The following is an 18098-nucleotide window of genomic DNA, read 5'->3' on the forward strand; positions in this document are numbered from 1 at the left end:
CGTCATAATATTAATAATCTGATTCTCAGTTATGCAGTGTTCTAAATTCAACTTCGCTTCTACTACTTGCTCTCGAAGATAATGAAACCTCATTTCGATGTGCTTACTTCGTCCATATGCTATCAGATTCTTCGCCAAATTGATAGCGGACATGCTATTGATCTTCATGGTAATTGCTCCATGAATCTTCCATGTAATCTCTTCGACCAGATTCACCATCCACGTTGCTTGACATTCACAAATAAAAGAAATTATGTATTCTGCTTCACATGACGACAATGTCACTACTGGTTCCTTTCTTGAACTCCGAGCAGCAGGTGCACCACCTAGCATAAACATGTAGCCTGCTATGAATTTTCTATCCTCAACATCACTACACCAACTTGATTCGGTGTATCCCACTAACTTGCATTATTTTCCTTCATCGGATGCAGGAAACAAAATGCCATAGTCGAGAGTTCCTTTCAGATACCTTAGTATCCTCTTCGTGGCTGCTAGGTGTGACACCTTTGGCTTCTGCATGAATCTGCTCACCATACCCACATTGTATGCTAGATCACGCCTTGTGTGACAAAGGTATCAAAGTGATCCAATGACTCTTCGGTACCGCGTTAGATCAACATCATCTTCATTTGTTTCTTTCGATAGTTGCAATTTGGGTTCAATTGGAGTTGAAGTTGGGTTGCAATCTTACATATCAAATCTCTTGAGTATTTTGTCAGCCACATCTTCTTTGGTGCATCATCAAACCTCTAAAACTCTTGTAGAATCCGATGCCAAGGAAATATGAGAGATTTTCCAAGTCTGACATTTCAAACTCCTCACTTAGGTCATGTTTGAAATCTTCGATCTCCTTGTTACAACTTCCTATTATTAACAGGTCATCGACATAGAGACATAGTATAAGCAATTCATTATTGTTTCTTCTTACATATACTCCATGATCAGCTGTGCAATTCACAAATTCCTTTTCCCTTAGAAAGTTATCTATCTTCTTATTCCAAGCTCTTGGAGCCTGCTTAAGTTCATACAGGCCTTTATGCAGCCTGCATACCTTGTTTTCTTCGGCATGTTTCACAAACCCAACTAGTTGTGCAACATAAACTTCTTCATCTAAGGAACCATTCAAGAATGCATATTTAACATCCACCTGACACATGTTCTAGTTGTTTATGTTTGCTAAACCAACAACCAACCTGATTGTTTCGATCCTAGCAACAGGTGCAAAAAGTTCATCGAAGTCGATTTCTTCCTTTTGAATAAATCCTTTCGCCACAAGTCTCACCTTGTGTCGAGTTATTTCTCCTTTAGGATTCAACTTCACCTTGTATACCCAATTCACATCAATTTCCTTCTTTCCTTGAGGGAATTCGACAAGTGACCATGTGTTGTTAACTTCGATGAACTCCAATTCCTCATTCATTACCTTCACCCACTTCGAATCCTTCAATGCATCGACTGCATTGACTGGTTTGACATCTGCATAGAAAGCATAATGTACCAGCTCACCTTCTTCGTCAACCACATCATTTGATGTAATCACACATTCTTGCAACCTTGCAGTCATGTGTCTTGTCCTTTGATGTCTGCTTGTGCTTGATTGACCTCTGACATCTTCTTGTTGAACTTTTCTTTCGACTTTATTGATGGTTCTTCATATAAGATTCTCACTAAATCCTTCTTGACATTTTCAGTACAATCTTATTTCTTAAGCTCATCTATGATCACGTCCCTGATGATCACTACTTTCTTGTTCACTGGGTCGAACAACTTGTAACCTCTAGTCGAATGATATCCTATTAAGATCATTTGACTTGACTTGTCATCAAATTTTCTTCTCAACTGATCAGGCACATGTTTATGTGCTATATGTTAGACTATGGCACGGATCTAGAAGGGGGGGGGGGGGGGTTGAATAGATCCCAATTAAAAAATTGAGTCGGCGCTACCAATTAAAAATTGGTTTTGAAAATTTGTTTTAAGTGCGGAAGCGGCCGAGGAAAATATAGTCTAAAACGAACGGTTATTGGAAAACCGGATATGCGTCTAGCCTATGGATTAGTGATGATGTAGAATAAGAATCACTACACTAGTCACACTATCAATGATTTATTTGACTTGCTAGGATTCCTAGTTCCAATGATTCAAGGAGCAAAGCAAACTAGATACACAACTAAGATAATTTTGGTTTAGGCAAATTATCAAACACTTGGTGTGCAAAAACACTCCAAGTGATATTTATGTTGAGTAAGTGATTCCAATTAGTCTAGTACAATATCTTATTGTACTTTGGATTCAAAAATAGAGTTTTAACTTCTTACTCAATTAATATCAAGGTTTGATAAAAGTGCTTATACAAAAATCACTTATTTTTAAGCCAAAAACAAATATGCTGAAAAATAGAGAAGACAAAGATTTGATGAGGCAGTTCCCCCGTCGTCCTCGCTTCGGGGTACGTCTGCCCTCAATTCTAAAACTAGAATTGAGATTGCTTTTAATAGATATCACTTGTTGAGTATAACAGTTTATATAAGGATTGAAAAGCAATTATACAACAGAATTCTCAAGACGTTGAATGTTGCTTCCACTCCTTGTTCCTTGATTCAAGGTGAATCAAGTTCTTCGATTGTTGTTGATAGACCTCCGATTCCAGCCCCTTTGTTGAATAACTCTCAGTTCTTCAAACCCTCGGCCCGGCTGATCTCAACTACAACAAATCGAACCCGAAATCTTCCCTTCAATATCACTGAATCCGCTACTAGATTGATGAAGACTTCCTCTTCTCAATCACCTTCGCTCAGCTGAAAATTGATGAAGAAATCGTCCAAAAAAAACCCCAAAATCAAACCAATCTTGGAGGACAAAACCCTAAAGGTTTTATTCAAGAAAAAACCTGTCGCAAGCTTCAATCCGAACCGGATTCCCCAATCTCGGCTTCGAACGTTATCACCTTTAACCAATCACAAAGCACTTCAAAAATGGTTGTGCGTAATTGATGTGTTGTGAGATGTTGAAAATGAAGATGAAGAATCTTGGACACCTATTTCACTTTTTCTTGTTCTTTGTACACTTGAATCAATTTGTCAAAAATGTTGGTTGATACAAGTAACTGAACTTCTATTTATAGTTACAAACCAACCAACCCACTTAACAACTTTTCAAACAAAGTGGGAATTACTTAAAAACTGTATTTGCGCGCGAACGGTCGACCATAGCAGGTCTATGCGTCGACGCATAGCCTGCATTTTTGGACAATCTGAAAAACACATCAGTATGCGTCGACCATAGGTCGGGGTGCGCTGACCCGTGGGAAAGTGAAACCTTCATGCGCCGACCCTGCGGTCGACTCAAGCCTTCGTGCGCTGACCCGTGAGAAAATGCACTATGTTATGCGCCGACCCTGCGGTCGACTCAAACCCTGCAAATCTGCAAAAATTCAGATTTTTGTGGTTTTCATGCATTTGGTCATGACCACATTTTATCCACATATGTTGTATGAAATATAACAGTTTAGATGAACATAGAAAAGGATATGATAGGTGATATGTTGCATTTGTTTTGTAGAGGTGGAATCGACAATGCCGATTTATCCATGGTGGTAATTTGTCATCATCGAAACCTATGATCGTATGTTGTATGACAGTTTGCCCTTACACTATAGATCCAAAGACTTTCAGATGACTCAAGTTAGGCTTGACACCAGACCAATATTCTTTTGGCGTAATTCCTTTTAGCTTCTTCGTCAGACATCTGTTCAAAATATATGTTGTTGGTGACACAACTTCTCCCCATAATTCTTTGGGTAAATGTTTCTCTTTCAATATACTTCTAACCATATTCATGATGATTCTATTCTTCCTTTCTGCAATTCAATTCTGTTATGGAGTGTAGAGTGACACCGCTTCATGCATAATCCCTTCTTTCTCACATAACTTGTTGAAGTCTTTCGACACATACTCTTCACTATCATCAGTCCTCGGAATCTTAAGTTTTTGACCACTTTATCTTTCGACCATTAATTTAAACTTGGCAAATACCTCGATCAATTCACTTTTCTTCTTATTTAGGTAAGTCCACAGTTTTTAACTGAAATCATCTATGAATGTGACAAAGTATTTGTTACCTCCAATTGAATCCACCTGGATAGGACCACGCACATCAGAGTATATGACTAAAAGAATTGCCTTCGACTTTCTTGCGTCCTTGTTAAAGTTGTTCTTGTGTTGCTTCGCCTGCACACATTCTTCACACAATTCATTTGAAATGTCGATTTCTGGTAACCATGAAACCACATTTCTTCTTTTAAGATTTATGAGGTCTTTGAAATTGAGATGGCCAAGTCTATAGTGACATATCCATTCATCCCTACTAGCTACAGTTGCAAGGCACTTGTGCTCCATCACATTAAATTCAATCTTGAAGGTTATATTCTGAGACATAGGTGCCTTCAAGATTAACCTTCCACCAGAGTCGATAACTCATCACTTCTTCAATCGACACTTTGTATTTCTTTTCGACCAACTGTCATATGCTGAGCAAATTACTTTTCATGCCTGGTATGTATAATACATTGGAAATCACTAACCTCTTGCCATCTTTCCTCATAACCAGAACATCACCAATACCTTTAGTTGCTAGAGTATTGTCATTTGCAAAATTTACCATGTTCTTCATTGAGGGTTTCATGTTGACAAACCAATCTTTCCTACCAGTCATATGTGATGGGCATCCTAAGTCAAAGTGTCATTGATCCTGGGATCTTTCTTCATATCTTGTTATGCCCATCAATAACATCTCTTCTTCTTCATGCTTTGTAAACTTTGCATCAGTTTCCTGATTCTTCTGTTTTTCAGGACAATCACTTGAGTAATGACCATACTTCTGACAATTGAAACATTGAATGCGACTTTTGTCAGATTTTCGACCATCACCTATTCCTCTACCTACAACGTCACCTCTTTGACAACTTTGATATGGGGTTCTTCTCTGATTCGACCAACCTCCTTATTATTAATTTTGACCAGTCAAATTGTTGTAGCCTCCTCTATCTTTGTTGTCGAGCCACTTCCATTTGCCTTTCTTTTCTCTTGTTGATTGCACCTGCAAGACCACATCACTCTTCGACTTTCTCGCAGCTCTTTCATCCATTCTTTGTTCAAGAGATTCAAGCGTCCCTTGAAGCTCTTCTTTTGTCAATGTTGACAAATCTTTCGACTCTTCTATGGCTACTACCACGTGGTCGAACTTTGGAGCCAATGACCTCAAGATCTTTGAAACAATTGACCTTGATGTCAACACTTCTCCACATACCTTAATTTGATTCACCAGTTTTATAACCCTAATAAAAAAATCAAGCATGCTTTCATTGTCTTTCATCTGAAGTAATTCATACGTTCTTTTGTGAGTTTGTAATCTCACCTCTTTCATCTTCTCTTCGCCTTCAAATGATTTTTCTAGAATTTCCCATGCTTCTTTCACTAATTCAACATCACTAACCTTTTCAAAATTATTTGCATCAACACATTGATGGATCATAAAGAAGGATTTATAATATTTCTTCTTCAATTCTTGTGTGCAACCGCTTCTTCATCTGTCACGTTTTCTGCAAGTGGTGTCACTTTCTCCTTCACAAGATCCCAAAGATCTTGATAGCAAAATACAACCTTTATCCGTTTGCACAAACTCTCATAATTCTGATTCTTCGGAATTGGGAGACTCACCAAAAAATGCACGTTCAGATGATTCATCACCATCGTGTTTTGCTTCACATGAATCGCTTAGCCAGTGCTCTAGATACCAGATGTTGGATTTAAACCCAAAACTTTGAGTAATTCCGAGTCAATCTTGATGAACAAGATTCAATTAAATGATCGAACTCTCACTTGTCTTCATTCGAGTGAATCAACCAACCTTAGTTGCAAGATTGTATCGCTGCACAATGATGATGAAAAGAAGAAGAAAAAATTGAATAAGAAAGAAGATTAGGGTTTAACGAAAATAGGGGAAGAAGATGATTTCTGCAGAGTCTCTCTCTGCCCACAGCCTGTGAAAAATCTCGTTAATTTTGTAACTCCAAGTGATTGCAAGATTGTTATGAAAATAGGGGTCACTCCCTGTATTTATAATTGAGCTAGCTTGCTCCCTAAGCTAAAATACAAAAATTACAAAGGTCCAAAATACCTATTTTGGTCTAAGTCGAAATCATGTGTCAAATAACCTGTTTCGACACTTCAACATCTAATACAACTCAACACACTATATTTTTTGACACATCCTTGTTTTTGTCGAGCACTACCTACTTCGACACAAGGAATTACAATTCAATAATAGAGTCTTGGAGGGAACCAATATGTTATAAGGAGTTAGAAAAAAAATTCAAATTGTATACCCCTTTGATAAGTGTATTATTTGTGACATTCATTTATTGGTAATTACATGTTTTTATGTGTATTATTATTCAATTGTAGATGAGAAAACAGTTAGGAAGATACGAATATGGATACTATATAATGAAACACATGATAAACATTATCTCTGTTGATATTTTTGATTCTTAAAAAAAGTATATATTTTTACAATAACATATTAATGATATTTACCTCATAAAAATTTCTTATTATTTCAAATCAAATGATCTTATATTTCCTTCAAATTTATATAGATGTTTAACGACAATTACTTCACGTTAGTGTCATATTTCTTCAAAAAAAATTGTCAATAAACTGTGACAACAAAGATCCAAACCAGCTAATGTTGCAGCCTTGGTGTCTTCAAAAAATTACACATATATACGCAATACAAAATAGACAAAACCGCTGGTCCTCAAATCGTATTGCTTGGTACAATCAAATATTGCAGCAATACTAAAACTAGTTTTTGTAATTGACAATAATTAACAAGTAACAACTCACATAGTATTAGTCACACTAAATAATGTAAACATATCAGTAAAAACTTTTACAACTTCATATTGAGAACTTTACTTAATGGCTGGTACAGACTTGGTGTTCCATATGATGTTGAAGGAGTAAATGGTTTAGGCGTAGATTCCTCGCGAAGCGCGGTTAGAGCCGCCTTCTTTCTCAGCCTATGTTCGCGGTGTCTCCTTATCTTATCCTCCAATGCTGCTTTACCATTCTCAGCTAACTCAGCTCTGCTGATAGCTTGTTCCGCACGATTCCTCATCTCTGAAATTTTCAATGATGCATTTTCAAGCTCTCTTTTCATGAATGCTAACTCTATCTCGTTTCCTTTTTCACTTCCCTTCGCAACCTCTTTAACCAAGTAGTTGTATTCTTCCAAACTGATTCTGATACTGTCATTGTCTTTCTCTTTCTCTTTCTCTTTCTCTCTATTTAACTTTTCAGCTTCGTCCTTTGATTGATCAGTGACATATGAATATGATCCATTCTTGTAAGCCAGGCTATATTCTTGAAGATGAGATTTCGATTTCAGCAATGAAATCTCGACTTGTGTTTCAATGTCTCTTTCTTTACTCATCTTCAACTCGTCTATGAGTGATTGATTATTGTTATTCAATTCAATTATCTCTTCCTTTGCACTTGTAACTTGCTGTAAAAGTTCTTCTTTATGTTCCTTTTCCATCTTCAATTCATTTTCCAACTGTTCCGCCTTCTCCAAAGCGTTCAATTCCGAATCTCTAGCCATACAAATCTCAGTATCTTTATCAACAAGTTCTCGTTGTGTGGCCTTCAATTCACTCAAAACATGCGAAAGCTGGTCCCGAACTTTCACAGTTTCTAATTTAAGATCAGCCATCTCTTTCGTCATCGATTCAAGCCCGTCTTTGCTAGCTCTACTCTCCGAACATTCGTTCACGTACTTATTTCTTTCGATATCAGAGTTCTTAAGCAAGGTAGACAACTCATGAATCATTTTCTGGTTTTGTTCCGGCTTAAGAAGTGCTTTGATGTGTGCAACATGCTTAGCTTCTAACTGAACCTTGTAGCTTGCCAATTCCTTTGTCAAATCCTCAATCTCTTTCTCATAGTCACGCTGGCATAGAAATAAAACAACAATAGTGCCAAGAAAATCACGAACAATGATGCATAAACACTTAAAAACATAGTAAGCTAATATGATTTGAAATTTTATCATTTGGACTCTTATCTTTACCTTATTCCATGTAGGTAGAAATTTCTTCGGATCGCTTTTATCGTCGAATAAAGAGACTCCGTGCCGGACAGGTTCAATTGATGTAGTATCAATCTCACCAACCATGGTTTTGTGAAATTATGTACTATGCAGTATCTAGTATGTATCAACAGTGTCTCAAGAAATGAATATCTGTAGTATCTGTTGAAGGAGGATTGTTTTTGGAGGATGTTTTAACTAGTTTTGCTTTGCGGATATAACTATGTTGTGGAACTGTCACGGAGTACAGCTTAGAAGAATCATTCTCATTCGGTTCTTTTTCCTCGGAATTTTCAATTGAAAGGGAAAAATTGGTTCGTTTTGGCTGTAGCAATAGAGAATACAATCTTTCTGTCATAGACTTTTATCCATGAAAATATGTTTTTATTTAAATTTTGTTGTCCCTATCCAAATAGAGATCATTTGTGACTATGATTACAACAATAGATGGAAACAAAAATTAATCATAGGACATCCTCATGGACCCTAATGTATTTAAGTTTTCTTCTAAGTTAAAATCAGAAACATGGAAAGATTTGAGTCTGATGTGGTGAAGTGAATTTTTTGATAAGGTAGAGCGGAGTAAACCTGCAAAATTAACACTTCATTGTTCAAGTTAGTGAATGAGAGAGATAATAATTTGAGTGTGTGAATGAGAGAATATCTAAAATAGTGTGTGCTGGAGTTTATATAGTATAGGCGATTAGAGTCTTTCCATGTGATTTGGTGCCTCACGCGAGGGTCATCCAATTATATTTGACGATGGTGAGAGCTCTGGGTTATAAATGCTCGACTCACACGTTCTTGGACATAGTGATCCGCTGTCGCGCGCGGGTCAAAACAAGTGTTTTTCAAAAACGTAGTACGACGATAATTTTAACTCGGATATCGTTCTCACAAGGATTCTTGATTATTATTATCCGAAGGTAAATCGAATTAGGGGAGTTGTTTGGTTTGGTGTTCGATTAAGAAAAAATGATTATTAAAAGCAATTCTTGAAATAAGTTGTTATGAAATAAGTGATTATGAAATAATTCAATCTACCGATTCAGTTCCTACTATCATCGATTAATATGATTTTAATACCCTAAGCGGATTGTCTATTCCTATTTGGATACAAACACAATGACAAGCGCGGTGAAGTTTGTGAGATGTATGATCCTATTGTCCGAATTAAGCAAACGGGATAAGTTTTCATGGATTAAGCAAACATGATTGATCAGACACAAAAACGAATTAAGCAAACGTGACGTGCCTATGTTAGGATCATACAATCAACCAAATTGAATCAATATATTTCATGCAATCGAATTAAGCATACAAGAACACAAAATATCATTGAAAGGAATTAAACTAAAATTAACATTATAATAATCTCAAGTTTTAGAACCTGAATTACGGCAGATCGAATCAGAGGGATTAGTTCTCCATGGAATTCGTAGAAGCTTTCAAATTTTCGTGAATAGTGATGTCGTGTACTGTTTTCGGATGCTTAGATTATAGGAAAAGTTGAATAAACATAATTTTGTCAAAACATAACCCAGACCCAAACTAAATAACCTGACACAAAATATAAATCTAGTGCTGAAGACTTCAACGAATTTTTCAACTATGCTACAGTCCGAATTAGCTTCTGACTTCTTCATAAAAGTCGTAGCTCTTTCTCTTAGCTTTCCAACGACTAATAGCAAGCCTCGATCCGATACTCCTAGCTCCAGTTATGAATTTATTCGTGTAGACTGCTAATGCTGAAAATAAACTGCAAAAAACAAATAAGTGTAAAAATAAGATAAATTATAAAAACACATTAAAAGGGAAAAATAACCAAACTAAAACATGGAAATGCATAAGTATAAATATAGAAGAATGTGCATCAAAATGCACTGATCACATAGTCTCCTTATAATTGAGCTTTAATGCTCTTGAGTTTGTGATCGGTCCAAAATAATTGCCCCTAAAGTCTATCATTGCATGGGAGTGGAAAGACTTTCTAAAGTACTAGGTCGATGTCCCATTTGACCGAGGTCCTGATGGCGGGTCTATATCTTGTAGAGGGGGAAAAGTTGAGAGATTGGGAGAAGGTAACCTTGAGAATATGCACATTAAATATGAATCTCTTCATTAAAAGATTTCGCAAGGACATTCCGCCATATGGCCATAGACCCCAAGAGTAGGGAAAACGCCTTGCTTTAGGGTGATCAAGTGCACTCGAGTGCCATTGTATTCCCGAGGCCAATTTTGTAGGTTGATTTTCATTTGTCTGTCTTTCTTTGGTCTAGGTCTTTGATTTATCTCCTTCTTTGTATCATATGAAGGTAGTTTATCTTCTCAAGTTATGTCTCATCTTTTACGCAAATAGTCTTTTTCTTTCCTTTCTAACTCTAATCATCTCTCCTTGAACTCTGATGACAACTTGCTCTTCATGTTTGTATTCCCTTTTCAAATTTTGCAACTTCTTTGGTTCTTTGCATCTCGAGCAACTTTCATTGTAACTTTAGCTCCGCATCTTCGATCTTTTCATGTACCATTTCTCTCCTTCTTGTTTACTGTAATCATTTCCTGCTCTTTCTTTTAGCAATGGACAATTTAGGAGATGAACCTGAAAATATCATAGACATACCCAGTGGAGATAATATTAGTGTAAGATATTATTTCTTCGATGGATACTCGCCCTTTGGCCAACCTCACAATCCTTATTGATAATTTTGAGTCTAAGGATGGTTCTACCGAAAGTGATAGTGAACCCATGAAACCTTAGGAGGAGTTAGAGGGGTAAACTTGGATCTTCCTTTTACTGTAGAAGTTGGTTTGGGTTCCCTTTCTTTTGTGTTGCTTATGGTAGATCTTAGGCCTTTTGAAACTTACAAAGGTAATCTCAAGGCCAACTCTTTCATTAGGGATTTTAATTATTTGTATAATCGGGAACCCAATGTTAAGGAAGTTAGGGAGAATCTTGTTTTCTTGGGCCATTCCAGGATTTTTGATGGCATTTTCTTTTTATTGATTATGGAAAGGAGATGTTTTGAAAGAACCAACAAGGCCTTTATTTTCCTGTTGACGCCACTCATTATTTTTTTGTGGACGTGAGCGTGGTGGGTATAGCTTGCGCCTTCGATAATATCTAAAGTTTATAGTGAACCCATAAGGATATGGGGTCATCCTCTAATTGGTTTGTGTCTTCTATCGAACCCAGTAAAAGGTTGTGTAGCTCCTTTGACGGATGTTCGGTGTCATTTCATGAATGTTTGTTCTCCAGATTGGGATTTAGGCTCTACTTTAACGATTTTAAAGTGGAGGTATTGAACCATTTTAGAATCACTTCCTCCCAATTACATTCGGTCTTATCGCCTTCGTAAAGGTATTCCAACACTACTTGAGTACTAGAATGGAGTGCCAACTTTAAATTTGTGTTTCAACATCTTCAACGTGACACATATTTCTTCTAGAATGGAGCAGGGGAAATGGTTGTTTTCACTTCGTCAGCAAAATAAGATGTTTGATATTTATGTTGATAGCTTGAAGAATTCCAAAGGTCGCTACATTTTATTCGCCCCTCTATTTCTAGAATCCCTCTCTAACTCTTTTGTTACTCTAGTAGACCTTGCCCTTTCTAGCCTTTCTTGTTCGGATTCGGCTAAATGTGGAAATAAGTTCTGGATAGGTTGGACTTGGGATCATTAGGTCTTTTAGGACCTAAACTTTATGATGCCAAAGCTCATGGTTGATCCATGATGTTGTCAAATTTAGCATAACATAAGTGCATAAGCCAAGTATTATTGTGACCTATCCAATTAAATTTTTCAGAAATGGTGGTTGTGGTGTTCCACCTAGCAAGACGATTTTTTTGTCGAACTTGAAAGTTAATACAAAAAACTGCTAATATCTCTCAATGATGAATCCTTTTTTGATTCAAACAATTATGCCAAGGAAAGAACTTTAGTCTTCGATAATGGGTTCCTTAATATTGACCAAGTGACTTCAAACACAAGCCGATGGTCAATTATGTTATTTGGTTTTCGAAAAGTTTTTGCAAAAAGAATGATTTTAGGTTGATTGATTTTAAGAAATATAAAAATAATATATTAAGTAGTGGAAAACAAATAATAGAAACTAAAGAGATAAAGATAGAAAGATCACACTAAGATTTATACTAGTTCGACATTAAACCACGCATCCTAATCAAGTCTCCAAGAGCTTCCTCTTGAGATTTCCACTAACAAGAGGTTGAGCTTTTACTCCAGGATCATCCTAACAATCTTCCCTACACCAAGATTTTTACCATGTTTATCTTGAATCTTCAAAGTCAATTACAGATATTCAAGATAACCATGCTCTCAAATTACACTTTCAGCACAAGAATTACACTACTCTTGATATAAGCATTTCAGTCTCTCAGCATTAAAGTAATGCATAGTGAATAAAAATTGTTTCTAAAAGAGAATGAGTGGGAAAGAATATAGTAGTAAATCATAAATTTTATGCTTTGTAAGTGAGCACAAGAGTCCTTTATATATGAAAAAAGTTTGACTTTAAAAAATAATTCATGGGCCCTGGCCGCTTTTTAATCGATTAGGTTGCGGCACCAACCAATTAGACCCGACAAAAAAGGAAACACTTAATTCATCTTTCCTCCTTAATAGATTAATATGCTTTCTAACCGATTAGGATTCAAACTCGATCATCAATTGATTAGATGCAACCTCTAATTGATTAAATAACTAGTTTTAAATTCCTAATCGTACAAATTCAATTCTTAATCGATTAGGTAAGTTCCATTATTGGTTTTTAAAAGAAATTTGAAATAGATTAAATTTGAACAACTTTGTGTGTGTGTGTGTGTGTGTGTGTGTGTGTGTATGTGTGTGTATTCTCAATGTAATCGAAACAGGATCGGGCATCAGATTGATATACCTATGAGTTCAAGGTTTTAAGGTTAAACCAGGGTTAGACCCCGGTTGAATCGATTATAAATTAATAAGTATTTTTTATTTATAGAAGAATTATAATGTACAAGAATAACTATATTTTTAAAATGGTATAAAAATTTATTGATAATTTTATAATAATTAACGCTTAATTGTTTATTTAATTTTTATAGCCTTTTATATATTTGAAATTTATATTTAATTATTTAAAAACATTTAAAAATTATCAATAATAATAATAATAAGTTAATAACGTAATGTATTATGTATTATTATATAAAATTCGTTTCCATTCATCAAACGAATAGAGCAAAGTAATTAAGAATAGTTTTTACTTTAGTTTTTTTATTTGGGTTCTCTATGTTATTGTGTATAAGAGTGATTAGAGAATAAAGGAGGAAACTAAATCAAGTAACATTGTGGTTCAAAATGAAACTCTTCATCATGTTTTTTATAAATCAAAAGCAAAATCCAATCTGACCTTAAAATTCGTCTAAACCCTAAGTTTTTCAGTTTTTTTACTGGTTTTCCGATTTAAATCTTGGTTCTTCTACATTCCATTTTTCAGGTTCATGCAAACAGCTTAGGGTTCCGGTTCCCAATCCAAATGATTGAATCGGCCGATCTAGTCCATTTTTTATTACCTTGTGTATTCTTTAGTAACTCAAGAGTTGTCTCACTTATTTTACACATTATTGATCAGAAAAGAATAAAACACTAAAGTGTAAGACCAAACGAACTTTCACATCTTTAGTTTCTTTCGATTTTGATCTTTGAATTTTACTTGACTTATTTGCTCTCAACATTGAAACTTTGATCATCTTGGTTTTTTGATATCTTTTGTATGATGACGCTTATGATTAACTTTGCTTTGTTCCATCTTTATTCCTTTGATGTTGTTCTTTGAGTTTGACTTGACTTATTTGTTCTCAACATTGGAACTTTGATAAGTTTGGATTTTTGATGGCTTCTATCTGATGATGCTTATGATTAACTTTGCTTTGTTATTTTGCCATCATTAAAATAACAAAACCACATTTCCACCATTTTTGATGACGACAACACATCTCTCAGGGAGGGGGGTAAATCAGAAAATTAAAGATGAAACGATTGGAGTATTTAACTCTCTCTCACAAATAAATAGAGTATATTTTATTCCCTTTGAGAGTATACCTCTCCCTCGTTGGCATTATCAAAAAGTGAAAATAGAATAAGTAAAAGAAGAAGAAGAAGAAACCGCTAAACCATATATATATATATATATATATATATTATATATATATATAATATAATATATATAATATATATATATATATATTATATATATATATATATATATATATATTATATATATATATATATATATATATATATATATATAATATATATATATATATATATATAATATAATATAAGCAGGGATTACATTCAGGAACATAGCAAAAAAAATATAACGGAAATAGATACAACAAGATAACTAGTGATTGTTGCCACCATCGTCATTATTAAACAACCTAGGATGAATTGGTACTTTGGTGCTAGTCAGGTGTCATACCCCAAAATTTACATATCCTATACAACTTTCATCTGGTCCATGGCCCTACTATACATGCATACATTCATCATTTCATCACCATATTTGCATTAACATTCATAACCAAAGACATGTTATATGGACTCAAAACATGGTAATTATACCTGAGGAAAACTAATGTCACTTCAAACTAAACCATAACATAGCCAAAAAATCCAAAATTTGGGTTCTGGTAATCGGTTACCCAAATCATGGTAATAGGTTACACCTACACTTATCAGAATATCCGAGGTAAATTTCTGCATGGGTAACCGGTTACCCAAATTATGGTAACCGGATACACCTGCTCTTAACAGATCTACAACTTTAATTTTCGTATGAGTAATCAGTTACCTAAATCATGATAATCGGTTACACCTGCATGAACAACAACAATAACTTTTATTTTTTACATAAGTGAACTCCAAATTTCACACACGCTAACCCATGGGCTTGCCCTATAAATAGAACATTATTCCCCCTCATTTTCACAAGCTATAAGCCCTTAAAAATTCTGTCAAAATCACACTCAATCTCTCTCTTTAAACCTAAACCTCAAACTCACATAACCCACAACTTTCTTCTCATTTCATTTTCTCTTAATCATTTCATTCACTACACTCATAACTCAACTACTTCCATCAAGTTTCAACCACAACCCCTTTTTTCTAAACCTTTTGTTCCATTTTCAAACTCAATTTCGACATCACGAACTTGGTAAGGATTGCAACTCAAGCTTATTAAAGTTTTAGTTCTGTTTGTGTTTGGAATTGGGTATTTATTCATGGTGTTTTTTAAGACGGATTTGAATAAAAAGTGAGACAAATGAGTTGGTTGGTTTGCATTTTTGTGGAACTTTGTTTTTTTTCATGTGCATGAGAAGATGAACAGTGTTGTGTTCATAAAAACATGTTATGTTGATTTCTATTCATTTTGTATTTTTCCATTTATTTCATTTTTTATATTAAATATATCAATTGTTGCATAAAAAAGACAACTAATTGGACATGGTGGAGTGGTTGAGACTTAGTTCTCCTAACTAGCATGTTTTGGATTCAAACCCTTGCTATGACTTTTTCACTCTTTCTTTTCTCAATGTTTTTTTCTGCATATCTATTCTTCATTTTTTTTACATGTTGATTTTCTTTCAATTTTTTTCCAATTTATTTGTAATCAATTTTTATCATGTGTTTATTTCTTTTATTTTATTCTTTTGATTTATTTATTTTCTTTAATTTTCTCATTGTATTACATGTTTTAGGAGAATAACTTTATGTTATTTCTCTAACATGTTTGAAGACATAAATTTCATTGCCCGACCTCCCATAGCATGATTCTTCCATGAATCATGCTACGATTGCTTAACATGGCTCTAGATTATCCCGATTCGATTAATTGATCATTTGATCATTAACTACTAACTTCTAACTTTTATATTCTTGCACTTTATTTTTTCGAAATTTATTTTTCGCAATTTACTTTTATTGTTCATTTTATTTCAAGCACTTTACATTTATGTTCATCATTGTCCACTTACCTCATACATCCTTTAATTTATGCCATTTTATTTCTTGTCATTTCTTTATCACTTTGCATAATAAAAAAGAACAAAAACATGATAAAATGAAAAGATAAAAAAATGTATCATTTGTGACCTAATGTTGGACTTAGAGGACTTGTTAGGACCCTTGCATTTGGACCTTGGACTATTGTATTTGACCTATTGCTTTGACTTGGAGTTTCATCATAGACTTGCAATCTTTTATTGTAAGAATGACATTCATGGCACTACCCCAGGGAGACATATTTTGAGTCAATTATCCACTTGTTAGCTTAGGCCACTTTGCACACACAAGTCTTTCTCTTGGGCTACGTTACAATGAGACCCTTTATTTCTCGCGCTATTTCCCTTGTAATTTTCCATGTACCCCTCTCCCTTTTGGTTGTAGTTTTTCTTCCTTTGTTTTCCTATTGATCTCTTAGGAATTAGGTTAACCTCACTATTTCAAAGCAATAAACAATAAACCCTTGATCCAACGTCAAGCGGAATTTTTCTCTCAATCAAATTCAAAACACAATAAAAAAAAATACGAATAAAATTTGTACGCCACAATCCTTAAATGGTGGAGAATGAGTAAGAATGGAGCTTTCCTACCCTTACTCAGAGTATTTTGGATACAAGACGCTTAGCTTAGTTGTCTGAAATATCCACCTCTACCCATAGTCTTTAGTGCAATTCTAATAAAAACAATCTCTTTTAAAAAAAACTAAAAACAACATCAACTCATCAAACTCTTTTTTGCGCCTTAGGGCATCATTTCGAAAACCCCTTTTCAAGGTAAAAACAATCATTTTCTATTCCGAACTGTGAAGCTCTGATTCTTCATCCCATGATGATGATATGTAGGCACAAGAGCCTCAATCCTTGGCGAGCACAATAATAAAAAAAACCAACAATTTCCCTTTTTAGCAAGTAAACTTTTAGGAAACAACACCCATTCATGTAGACGACCTAGATGGTTCTCATCGAGTAAGATGTGAGGGGTGCTAATACCTTTCCTTTGCATAATTGACTTCCGAATCCTAGTTTTGCTTGCGAGACCAATTTTCTTTTCTTTAGGGGTTTTATCGATATATTATCTTTCCTCTTTTTTGGAATAAATAAAATTTGGTGGTGATTGTGTCTGTAGTCACTTTTCGCGTAGTGACACCAGGTAATTAACAAGGAAGGCTATTTTGGCAAACATTTGAGGAAGTGTCTTTGTGTTATTTTGAAGCATCACATTATTATCTTTATGTTATTGAGTAGAGATTTTGTTGGAGGTGTCTGAGGTATATCATAATCAAACTCATTCAGGTTTGTCGACCCTAGTTGTCAAGGAGCACGGTGTGCACGCTCAGCAGGATAGTTTTTCTCTAATACCTCATTATTATCTTTGATCCTTATCTACTTTAGAGTATACTTCCCAATCATTGTGTGGCTAGAATTAGACTTTTTCTCATCTAGATTGATTCCAACATGAATCGGAGTCTTTGTGATTAGGTCATCATTCAACTTCCTAATACAATTAGTCTTATAATATGGGTTAGACTCTAATTTCACTTATTGACCAAGTTACTTCAAACACAAGAGGGAAGTGAATTTTGTTATTTGGTTTCTTAAAAGTTTTCAAAAAAAAATGAATTTAGGTTTATTGATTTTAAGTAAATAAAATATTAAGATATTAAACAACGGAAAATAAATAACAAAAAATAAATAAATCGTGATAGAAAGATTACACCATGATTTATATTGGTTCAATCTTAAATTATAGGTCTAATATAATTCTCAAGAGTTTCCTCTTGAAATTTCCACTAACAATATCTTGAGCTTTTACTCCAGGATAATCCCAACAACCTTTCGTACAACAAGTGTTTTTACCATGTTATTTCAAACAGAGAGGGAT

At 34.6% G+C, this 18098-nt stretch overlaps 1 protein-coding gene across 1 annotated transcript; it reads right to left on the reverse strand.

Annotated features, from left to right (window-relative positions):
- Positions 1-6892: 6892 nt before the first annotated feature.
- LOC127135253 (uncharacterized) lies at positions 6893-8490 on the reverse strand. The gene is made up of 2 exons (XM_051062019.1): positions 8137-8490; positions 6893-8016 (listed from the first exon to the last, which is right to left on the reverse strand). Exons 1-2 carry the CDS (start codon positions 8239-8241, stop codon positions 6958-6960), a joined length of 1164 nt encoding a protein of 387 aa, XP_050917976.1. The 5' UTR covers positions 8242-8490; the 3' UTR covers positions 6893-6957.
- Positions 8491-18098: the final 9608 nt, after the last annotated feature.

This window comes from Lathyrus oleraceus, chromosome 4, assembly GCF_024323335.1.
Source record: "Lathyrus oleraceus cultivar Zhongwan6 chromosome 4, CAAS_Psat_ZW6_1.0, whole genome shotgun sequence".
Taxonomy (NCBI): Eukaryota; Viridiplantae; Streptophyta; class Magnoliopsida; order Fabales; family Fabaceae; genus Lathyrus; species Lathyrus oleraceus.